The sequence below is a fragment of the Eulemur rufifrons genome, chromosome 4, assembly GCF_041146395.1.
Source record: "Eulemur rufifrons isolate Redbay chromosome 4, OSU_ERuf_1, whole genome shotgun sequence".
NCBI classification, from domain to species: Eukaryota; Metazoa; Chordata; class Mammalia; order Primates; family Lemuridae; genus Eulemur; species Eulemur rufifrons.
In genome coordinates, this window is record NC_090986.1 from 28,454,105 (window position 1) to 28,466,503 (window position 12,399).

The following is a 12,399-nucleotide window of genomic DNA, read 5'->3' on the forward strand; positions in this document are numbered from 1 at the left end:
TTGCAAGTGAATAAATGTTAATTTTAAGGGTTGGGTTGTTTTCCAACTAGGTTGTTTTGGTAGTGAAATATACATAACTTTTAAGAACACGAGATCTTTCTTACCTGGATTTTAATATAAAAACCACCCTAGACAAAATGTACTGATTTTTCAAGTGCAAGAAATGACTGCTGATCGTTATAGATCTTTAGACAAAAAAAAGAACTACTACTTTACGTGCAAAGTGCTAATTCTTTTTAGCTATAGCAAATAGCCAGCAATAGCTTAGATCTTTGCCCCACACTTATAGCCCTTCTGAGGAGAGAATGAGGCAATTTGGTGCACTATCCAAAAAAGGAATGAAAAAGTTTTTAGATTGTAAAGAGGAAAGTTATGTAAAATACTTCACATGTAAAAAATCCATAAGATCCTATTATAAATGATTATTTGAATTAATAAGTGAATATAAAATTCTGAATTTCAGTTCAGTTGAAAAAACACTGACTGAGAATCTAGTATTTGCCAGAATATACACTTGTCAACTAAACATACACACAAAAAAATAATAGTTTCCTCCAGTTCTAAGAGTTTTTCAGTTCAAGCACTAATTATCAAGCAAAGGGATACTAATGAAGGCTGTGATTTAATATATAAAATAATGATGAACATAAGGGTATAAATGTGAATTATAGAATCAAGCCTTACTCAATGTTTATCATTTTGAATCAATAGATAGCCATTTTAGCACTCCACATGAAAGGTATGGAAATTTCTTTTTTTATTTTTACTTTTTTTAGAGATGGGGTCTTGCTCTGTCACCAAGGCTGGAGTGTAGTGGTGCAACTATAGCTCACTGTGACCTTGAATTTGTAGGCTCAGCCCCCCATGTAGCTAGGACTGCAGGTTCATGCCACCACACACAGCTTAGTTTTCATTGAATGGGGTCTCAGTATCTTGCTCAGGCTGATCTTGAACTCCTGGCCTCAAGCAATCCTCCCACCTCAGCCTCCCAAAGTGCTGGAATTACAGGTATGAGCCACTGTGCCCCCTATGGAAACTTCTTTTTATACAACTTTTTTTTTTAACAGATGCTAAATATTCAGAAATACTTATAACATCATTTAAACATATTCTTTTTCTGTATTGCATTGTCAATACATTAGCCACTGACCATATGGGGAATTTAGATCAAAATTAAATAAAATTAAAAATTTGATCCTTAGTCACATTAGCCACATTTTCAGTGCATAATGGTCACAGGTGCCCAGGGCCTGCCATATCATATGATAGAAAATTTCCGTTACCACACAAAGTTCTATTGGTCTCACAAGTTGTACTTATCTTCCAAATTAGAGCCACTGAATTTTAAATTTAATGAATGTTCATTTATTTTTTTCTTCCATACTATATTTGGTTCTATTTAATTGAATTTATTCTATTCTGTTGTAAAATTAATGGCTTACTTTCTTTTCTCTTTCTGGTTGTAAAACAAATGTCTTACTTTCTTCTGCTGGCAAGTGTCTCTTCACCATTCCTTGTAGCCATCTTCATTCCATGCTTCTCTTTGCTCTGATCAAAAGAACAACGGGGGCTTTGTGTGGGTGTTCTTACTGGACGGCCACAAATCTTATTTACCTTTTAAATAGGAAACATTAAAAGACAGTTAAAAACCATGTTCCAGTCTTTCTGAAAATGAAATGTTTTATAGGGGCCAAAACAATGACATGTTCTTGCTTAGAACTGAATATTAACCTTTAATACATATAAAGTTTGTCCATTTTTTAAACACAGGAAATCAAATTATCTGTATAAAATGGCAACCATGAAAACATATATACAGTTTGCAGTATATAAGTGCAAAATATGCAAAATCAGAGAACTACATTAATAAACTGACCTGCTTGTATGAATAAAACTACTTAACCATAATTAACATTATTTACGATTTACATTTATATGTATGACTAATCACATACTTGTACTGATTTTAAATTGATATAAATTGCTATTGAACATGTGATCCTTTTCTAAATGACTTCTAAGGGCAAAAGCAAATATCTTCGTAGTTTTCTTCTTAAGGTCCTTTCTTAGAAATAATCATGTTTTAAAAGATCTCACTTTATAATAGTTCTATATCTTATTCCTCAATCTGGTATGATTTCCAGAGTGTTATTATAGTCTTTTTAAAGAAAATAATATATCTCCATGGAAAATTCATTGTTTTTTGATATTTATCTAATAAAGATTTTTCTATAATTTACATACTTATCATTGAAAAATTAGGTAATTTACCATGTAAAGCATCCATAAAAGATTTATATGATACCTTAAATACTTGAAAAGGCAGAGCATATAATTGAAAATATATAAAAACATTGCTTCACATTTAGAAAACTTTGGTTCTTCTCCTAATTTTTCCTTTCTTAGTACTGAGATCTTGAAAATATGACAGAAGCTCTTTAAACTTTTTCCTGATATGCACAATGAAGAAATTAGAATGAATTATTCCAAAGTTCCCTCAAAGTTCTATTTTTTTATTCTCCATGCAATGAGTATTAAAGGAGTTATGCATCCTTTCATCTATTTTACCTATATTTATTTTGCTTCTAATATTTGCAAAGTATATGTGTTGAATATTATAAGAGATAAAAGATCAGTAACTAAATTTTCCCCTAACAGAGCTTACAATTTAGAAGAAAAGGGATTTAAAAAATCCTCCCAATCATCAAAATTCAAGTTGAGTGTGTCAAAAAAGTGGGACTGACAATGTGTTATGGATGTCAGAGGAAGGTGGATCCTTCCCAGTTGGGGGTGACGAGTGAGGGCATCAGGAAAGACTAATATGAGGAATACTACTCCATTGGGATGAGACTTTGAGCATCTGTTGAGCCTGGATATGTTGAGGTTTATTTTAATTCAATCTAATTACAAATATTTGTTGTACTCCATTATGTTAGATGCTATAGACACAAATCTGAGTAATTCATGGTCCCACGAACACAGTTAAGATGAAAGTCATGCAGGTAAAATAGCCATTGTAATATAGCATGACAAGAGAACCATAGACTTACATGGAAGTCTGTAACATTGTTATACTCATACAGAAAATGGACACATTAACTCTATTTGGTATGCTCAGAGAAATGCTTCAGTAGGTCATATCTGAACAGCGGGTTAAATGATGAAGTAGGAGTTTGTCAGGTGGAAGAAAGCAGAGGCAAACATCCTAGGAAGGAGTAGAATAGCAAACAGGTGTACAACAACTTAACATGTGCTAAACAACAACAACTAAACAGATATAGTGTAAGAAAGGGTTATAGCAAAAGATACGACTGGTGTGTGAAAGACATAAAAATGCCAGGATATGACTTGGATACCCAGCTAAGAATTTGCAACAGCAAATAGAGTATAGGCAAAAGGTTCCAAGCAGAGAAATGGTAGCTTAATATTTCCCAAGAGAAAAATCATCATGGCAGCAGTGTGGAGGGAGGGAGAATAAAAGACCTCCTTCACTAGCCAAGTGGAGAAATGTCAGGGACCAAAGTCAATGTAGAAGCATAAAAAGGAAGAAGCAGATACAAAAGATGTACAGGAAGGAGAGACAGTAGCACCTGGAGACTGACTGGATACATAATCTCAGAACAAAGTATAATGAAGAAGGGAGAAAGGAAATCCTGAGAGGGTAGGTACAAGAAACATGAGGCTGACATAGAAAATGAAAAAAAATTTGGTTTACCTGGAAAGAAGGAGTATGAGGGTAATAAAAAGGAAATTATGCTTGAAGGGTAGGTTGGAGATAGATCTTAGAGAGCTTTAAATGCCAGGCTAAGGAGTTTTATTTATTAGATAAAAGCCCCTGATGGTTGCTGACTGGAAAGTAAAATGCCAGAGCTGACGTTTAACAAATGCATGAGGCAGCACTAAGTAGGACTAGAGAGAGAAAACTATTACAGACAGGTAAACTGTTAATAGACTCCTGAAGTGGTCCTGAGGAAGGAAATTTTAATTCTGCATTATAGTAGTGACAGCGTTCATGAATTACAGATGGAAGAGAAGCAAAACCAACAGGGCTTGCCAAATAATTGACAGTGGAAAGTAAGGAAGTGTAAGGCCAAGGTGTTAAAAGGCTCAAAGTGAATTTCCAATCCCTGAGTCTGAAAAGTAGAGGTAGTAAAGTGCAAATATATTAGCAAGGTGCTAAAATATTTTTTTTTTAAAGAGGGGGAAAGTATGATTTTTGTCAATAACTCCTAGTAACAAGAACCAAGGGAAGAAGCTATAAGTTGATGGTGGAAATGTTAAGAGTAAGATTATCTGGGTTACTACAGGACATTTGGAAATAAAGGGGAAGAGAGAGAGGGAAACAGAATCTGCAATCATAATCCAATGTGACTAGGGCCCGAGGTAAGTTATGGAACTTCTGTGAATCTCAGTTTCCTCATCCTTGAAACTCAAGAAAATAAAATCAGTTCGGAGTTATGAGTTAAGACAAATTTTATCTCACCTCGTTCCTCCCATGTTGGACCTAAGACCTTGTCCACTACTGAACATTTCTGCTAGGAAGGCAGATGGAGAACTGAAAAATACCACCTTCACAAGATCTTTATTCCTATTATCATCTTTGCATTTTTTTTTACAAATATGAAAGAAAATATCCTAGGCATAGACTTATAAGGTATCTTTCTATCCAAAGATACATGCATATGCAGCAGATTCCAATAAATGCAAGTAAATTTCAAAGCCCTTATATTTGCTGACTTGCTATCAGGAAGCTCGACTTCTTACTTTATTGAAAGGAAATCGAAAACCATCTGTTACCAGGACATTAGCCTGTCACCTTAGCTCCCCTGAGGTGAGCTGATTTGGGTGGCACTTTTCAATACTAGTACCTTCTTGCTATTGAAAAAAATCCTCACACTTATTCTGACAATTTTTCATCTTTGACTTATACTGCAATTTCCTCCTTATTCTCTTCCGTGGTATCTACCACTTTCTCCCCTGCAATCAGTCTGAAGTGTCTTGGGAAAAATTGTTTTCCTTCCTAATGCTTATCTACTCCTGCTTTAAGTTCCTTCTCTCACTTCTCACTAATTTTCAAGTTCCCATCTCACCTAAAATGACTCTCCTAGTTGCTCTTAACTGTATCACTTCTCCCACTCTGATCAAGCATTTTTTTCAACAACTGCTTGTCACTTAGCTGACTGTCCCCATTCTCATTGTACTCTTGGCACTACATACAAAAGTAAAGTAAGGTGAGAGCCTCCCTCTGTTTGTCATATTCAAAGCTTCAAATATGCAAAGCTTTTTACAAAAAACGTTATAAAGAACAACTTAAATTGTTTATTTTCATTTGAATCCCATAAGCAGAGCCTCTATTTCTTTTGCAATGGTACTTTCTAAATGCTAATTTAATAATAATGCAAGTTGAAAAGCAAACATGTTTAGAATACTGCAAATTGAAAAGCAAAGAATGCAAAGGTAATATGAGAGACTCTTAAGCAGATCCCACAGCCCCTTGTATGTTAGGGGGACTGATTGCTTTACTTCAGGCCATACCTAGGAGATGCTTGGTGTTCATAGAGAGGCAATCAACCAAAGTTATATAAGGAATGAGTCTGCAAGTGTGCTTGATAATAATAACAAATAAAATAAGGAACAAAGTAGTTTTTGGTCAAATGTGCTGTACTCCATTATATTAAAAACTACTTTTAAAGTATCAGGAAGAAATACACTATTGGTAATTTTTCCAGTTATAACAACAGATTTGTTGTTTATTTTTTCATGCTCAGCTCCCTTATGATTTTCAGAAGTAATTTGGGAAAGAGCTGGCTGGTTTTAGGGGTAAAAATCTGTTACCACAAATCAGAAAGAAGCTAACTCTTTCAGGCAGTGATGAAAACCATGATCTTAACTTTATTCCAATGAGAACAAATTTAGGAAAGAAGGTTGAGCCAGATCACTATGGGGGTAGGTGGCTAAGCATCAATGATGTAATTAGATTCAGACTTCATTTTGAAGACAATGACAATATATTAATGACGAATGAGCAAAGGAACAGAAATATCAAACCTTGTTTTAGAAAGATCTGTTACAGTAATTGCAACCACCATTCCCAATAAGTGAGGTAAGAGAATATTAGAATAAACTCAGTAAGAATCAGTGAAATCCAAAAGGAAGGGAAAGGAAAAGCTTTTATGAGCATAACAAATGAGATTTGACTATATCATGACTCCCTATACGATATAAGAAATGGAAAGTTTAAGCTGTTACTGGTTTTAAACCTGGTAACCAGGATAAATATAGAGCCAGTAACTGATACGTGGAAGTTAGAAGGTAGAACAAGTTTAGTTTTTGGTGTATCTGTTCCTCAGAGTGGGTGATTAATTCTCATTTAGAACTTTAATTATGAGGTTATTTCTAAAAGGCAGTTCTAACAATAGATTGGAGATAAAAAGCAATGTAATGAATAGAATCATCTGCATAGAGCCAATCATTAAACCCATGAAAGTAGATGAAATTACAAAATGTATACAGAATGTAAAGGTCAGAAGGAAAATTTTTCAGAGTCAGGAGGATAAAGAGAATGTAAAGAAAGAAAGAAAGAAAGAAAGAAGAGGACGAGATTTTGCCATGTTTGTATCAATAGAAATGAAAAAAATAAGTAAAAATAAATGATTACAGAATATCATTCCCTAAAAGTATGGAACAACCACCATCCAAATAATGTGCATGCTACATTCAAGATACAAATAATTCCAGAAACCAGGTATGGAAAAGATATAAGAATTATAACCATAATGCCACTTTAAAAACTCTAGTACATTCTGGTATTGCAACAAGAAATATAGGAAGTTATAAATTATTAAGACTCCATAAAGCCCTGCCTTTAAATATAAGTTATCCATAAGGAGAATTCTAAATTTGTACAAGGTGCCCAGTACCTAGAAAAAAGCAAATAAAGCAATGTTAAAGTTAAATAAGGGAGAAAACACCTAATGTCTCCACTTGGCAAGAGTTAGAGACATGTTTACTCTGTAGTCAGCAAAGACTAAAGAAGACCTCTTGTAAAAGTGTTTACTTGGAGCCATGGGATGTCTTGACTTAGGTGGTTCGATTTTCTTTGTCTTCTACTCCATTTTCTTTTAATTTTCCAGAAGTTGCTTCCCCTAATGGATTTCTGCTAGTTATCATCATAAAGGTTCCCACTCTAACTCATATTATATTCCAAATTAAAGAGAAGAAGAAGGAAGATGAGAGGGGATGGAAGGAAGGACAGAAAGAAGTAGAAGAATTTTTTACATATATATAATGAATAGAAATTTATTTTTCATAGTTCTAGGGGCTGGGAAGTCCAATATCAAGGCAACAGCATCTGGTGAGGGCCTTCTTGCTACATCATCACATGGCAGAAGGGGAAAGAGAAGATGAGAGAAGGAGAAAAAAGGGCTGAACTTACCCTTTTATAATGAACTCACTCCTATAATAACAGCATTAATCTATTCATAAGGGTGGAGCCCTCATGGCTTAATCAACTCTTAAAGATTCCACCTCTTAATACTGTTACACTGCCAACTAAATTTCAACATGAGTTTTGGGGGGTACATTATTTTGGCCACTTTTTAATGGGGTTGTTTGAATTTTTCTTGCTGATTGTCCTGAGTTATACATATATCACATTTTATTAATCCACTCATGTATTGATGGACTCTTGGGTTGTTTCCACATCTTTGCAATTGTGAATTTTGCTGCTATGAACATTCGAGTACAGATGTCTTTTTTATAGAATGTCTTTTTTTCCTTTGGGTAAATAATCCGTAATGGGATTGAGGTATCTTCATACTACTTTCCACAAAGGTTGTACTAGTTTTCAGTACCACCAACAGTGTACAAGTGTTCTTTTCTCTCTGCATCCAGGCAAGCATCTGTTGTTTTGGAACTTTTTGATAAAAGCCATTCTCACTGTAGTTAGGTGATATCTCATTGTGGTTTTGATTTGTATTTCCCTGATGATTAGAGATGTTCAGCATTTTTTCATATGTTTATTGGAAGAAATTAGAAGTTTCTCTGGTCATGGTTGGCTTCCTACGACTATTATTTACCCAAGAGGAGCTGTCCAATAGGTTGTTAGTTATATGAACTGAAAACTCAAGAAAGCAGTCAGTCAATATATACAAATATGATTATCAACAGCATGCGGTTAGGATGAGCATAGAGTGGGGATGATTCTGCGGCAATTCAACATTTAGGTGTGGAGACAAAGGGAAGTTGAACAAGATTCTGAAGAGAAGCTTACAGAGAAGTAAAAAGAATCCTGAGAGAGTGGACAATTTCAAAATACAAATGAAGAAAGTGTTTTCTAATAAAGAGAAAATGATCAAATATGTCAAAAGCTACTGACAATACCAGTAAGATCAGGATTAAAATTAATTATTGGATCTAATAAGGAAAAGACCATTGGTGACTTATGGAACATGTAGTTTCAGTGAAGGGGCAGGGCAGAAAGCACAGTGATTAGTGGGGGTACAAGACATACAAATAAAATAAGAAATACACAAATCTTTCATGGAGTTTTTCAATAAAGGAAGGTAGGTTTATGGGGGGCAGAGCCTAGAGAAGGCATGGAGTTTGATAAGATTTTGTTTTGTTTTGTTTTGGGACAAAGACGCTTCAGATAATTTGATCCAACATACTTCTATTTCAAAACAAGTGAGATAACATTTTTCATAGTGTTGAAATGCCATGGAGATATGTAATTTAAACAAGTAACCTGAATTTGGAATGCCTTTCCTTAGAGAATTATTCATAGCTGAGTAGAATTTTGTTCACCTGCATTGGAGTGATGGACCATCAAATGTAGATTGGGTAAGGGGAGAAATGAAAGCAAAAATAGTTATAATAATAATAATAACAATGGGGGAGAAGAGTAAGTTCATTGAACATTTCCTAACATAAAATGATTTGAGGATTGAAATACAAGAGAAAGTCAGGTAAAATGGGGAGAAATGATGATCATAATGTGAGATATTTGACTTGCAGATTTCAGAGATAGTACAGGATTTAATGATAGATTGCGGAAGGCAGGAGTGATTAGAAACAGAGCCAAACTGCCACACACAACAGGCTGGACTAACAATCTCGGGTAATGCAGCAGTCTTGACTCCTTATGGTCACAAATGTAAACGGGAAAGCAAAGTACAATGGAGTAGACCCAGCAGTCAGAGCACACATATTCAATGATATGAGAGAGGTCCGAGGGTTATGACAGCCTGCAGCATCTGGGAAGGCTGGCCAAGACTTTGGTGGCAGTCGGCAGGATACTGACTCACCAGAACAATTGGCAGTTGCAGATTTGGGGATAAAATGTACTACTGACTTGAAGCAATTCATACAAGCTTTGTCCATCCTTTTACATCTGTAAAATGTATATACTTAATTCACAGTGCAGTTGTGAGGATTTTGTTTGAAGAAAAAGTCTCTAAATGTAGGATTTTTTTCCTCTTTAATCTATATGAACTATCATTGATAATGACAATAAAAACTAGGACTATAACTAAAATGCATTTTGCTCAGTCTCTAATTTCTTATCTTCAAGGAGTTTATGATTTAGTTAGGGAGACAGGATTTCTAAGTATGAAACAATTTGATAAATATATAAAGTTAACTTCACTACAATAGAAACAACATCTCCACAGCTTATGAATTATGTGTCAAAAGAATGTTATAAGTTGTGAGCTGTACAGAAGCCAGAGAAAATCACTGTGAACCAGGAGCACCAGGGAAGGTTTTAGATAAACCCCAAATCATTGGTGGAAAAAAAAGAGAGGGATTCTATCATGAGGGTGAGGCGATGAAGATGAGATAGATTTCTAAACAGTGGATATTAATTTGCTTATGCTAAAGAAAGTTTGATTCAATTATATTTTCCAATATGGTCTCTGAGAAAATAAGGATATTTTTCCTCATGTGATCATTAGGTTTTGTGATATTTTAAACCTCCATGAGTTAGATGGCATGATAATCCACAAACTACTGGGCTTGTCTGCACCAAGAGAAGGTGGCCAGCCATCCAGTACACCTTCAATATTGAAGTTGTGAGAAACCACAGAGAAGGAAAGGAAAGCAATTGGGAATCAGGTCTAAAGAAGAGGAGAAAGTGAGAGGCTATTATTCCTAGACATATTAAATTTATACTTGACCATTTCATTTATCAGAGGGAGTCAGAATCCTAAATTGAAAAAGCAAATATTCTTAAAAATAATAATTAGATAAAAAGGAGAACAAATCAATATGACCATATTTTCTTTACTTTTTCAAAGCTGAAAATGTACAAAGATGCTTTAGAGATGGCATCAGCTAGAGGTTTAAAATGTGCAAACGAAAGCTGTTCTACTTCCATCAGGCACATTGTGTTTTCACTTCTCCTCTCCTGCACTGGAATCTCTGCCACCCAAGATTGAGATTTCACTAGCTCTTCTTGGATAGATGCAAGAGTTTCCTTGCTGATTTTCTCCCCAGCACTCTCTCAGCTTGAATCCTTCCCTCCAGATTCCCAGATTAATCTTCCTAAAGCACAGTTCTGATTGCACTGCTTCTCTGACCCAAAGCCTTCAGTGGTTCTTCCCATTTCCTAATGAGTACAAGCCAAAGCATTTCATATGAATTTATTTCATGTGAACCCTGAAATTTCCCAGCACTCCACTTTAAGCATCTTATGCTTCAGCTAAATTGTGTTAGTCTCCAGAGTGACCCCGTACTTTTCAGCCTCCACTTTTCTTCTTTTCTGTTTGCTAAATGTTACCATCTTTCAAGGTTCAGTTAAAATATCACCTATGAAATTAAATTGCTCTTGATCTCTCAACTTAAGGTTATTTGTCAACCTTGCCAGCACTTGGTTTGCATGGCCCCAGTAGGATTTGTCCTTAGCACTTTGGAGTACAGCAGAGGAAGTATTTTGTTTGGCTTTGTTTTCAGTTATACTCGAGAGCTATCAATGCCTCTCCCAGTCCCCAAAACAAAGCTAATACATATTTATGCAAATGAATTAATATTTTTCTTCTGAACTACCCCATGTGTTGGAAATAGTCACCCCCTTTAATAGAGTTCTCAAAGTATAATACTGTGTCGTCCTGCTTACCACCCTGAGGACTTGTAAGTGTTTCTGCTTTTCTCATTGTTCACATCTACTGACCTATAACTAAAATTCTATGCACATTCATGTGTCACAAAATTGCACAGTTAGAAAGGTAGTTAAAAGAGACTTCTCACTGGAAAGATAATTTCAACATATTTTATAGACAAATTCTAATTATTCAGAATATTTGACAAACTAAGAAAAAGATAAAAAATGAGCAGAGGATATGAATACATAAGTTATAGGGAAAAAACACTGAAGACAATGAATATGTTAATATGAAAGTTGATTAACCTCAACAGTTATCTGTGAAATTAAAAATACAATTTCATTCACCCAACTAGAAAAAAATTTAAAGATTGACAGTATCAAATGTTGGCAAATGTGTGAGGAAGCAGATGATCTCTCATGCTACTGTGAGTGTAAACTAATACATCCACTCTTGAGGTAGAAGTGGGGGAGATTTTGATGTTTTTATGAAGTTTTGAAGCGCATACTCTCTACCAGCCAGCAATTCTCCTTACCTATATTTCACCTAAAGAAATGACACTTAAGAACAAGGAGGCATACAAAACGATGCTAAATAAATCATTTTCTAATAAAAATTGTAAACCAATACTCATCATTTTTTTGTAAACTTTGTAATGGAAATATCAAGCTATATCATATGTAAAAAATTTGAAAAATGATAGGTAAGGTATCATTTAAGGCTGTGGTCCCCAACCCCGGGGCCGCTGACCTGTACCAGTCCGTGGCCTGTTAGGAACCAGGCTGCACAGCAGGAGGTCAGCGGAGGGCAAGTGAGTGAAGCTTCATCTGTATTTACAGCTGCTCACCATCACTTGCATTACCAACTGAGCTCCGCTTCCCATCAGATCAACAGCAACATTAGATTCTCATAAGAGTGCAAACCCTACTGTAAACTGCACATGCAAGGGATCTAGGTTCCACATTCTTTATGAGAATGTAATGGCTGATGATCTGAGGTGGAGCTGAGGTAAGAATACTACTGCTAGGGAGTGGCTGCAAATACAGATTATCATTAGCAGAGAGGTTTGACTGCACAGAGACCATAATAAATCAATTGCTTGCAGACTCACATCAAAACCCCATCAGAGAGTGGCAAGTGACAACATAATAATAGAAATAAAGTGCACAATAAATATAAAGTGCTTGAATCATCCTGACACCAAACCCCCTGTTCCCCATCCGTGGAAAAATTGTCTTCCATGAAACTGATCCCTGGTGCCAGATAAGTTGGAAATCACTGATTTAAGGTATTTAAAATA

At 35.2% G+C, this 12,399-nt stretch overlaps 1 protein-coding gene across 1 annotated transcript in view; it reads right to left on the reverse strand.

Annotated features, from left to right (window-relative positions):
• The window catches only part of GPC5 (glypican 5), a 1,319,614-nt gene that overhangs the window by 1,023,041 nt on the left and 284,174 nt on the right, over positions 1-12,399 (reverse strand). The window contains exon 4 of the mRNA XM_069467101.1: positions 1,481-1,614. Within this exon, the coding sequence (XP_069323202.1) occupies positions 1,481-1,614 (134 nt within the window). The remainder of the gene's footprint in view (positions 1-1,480; positions 1,615-12,399) is intronic.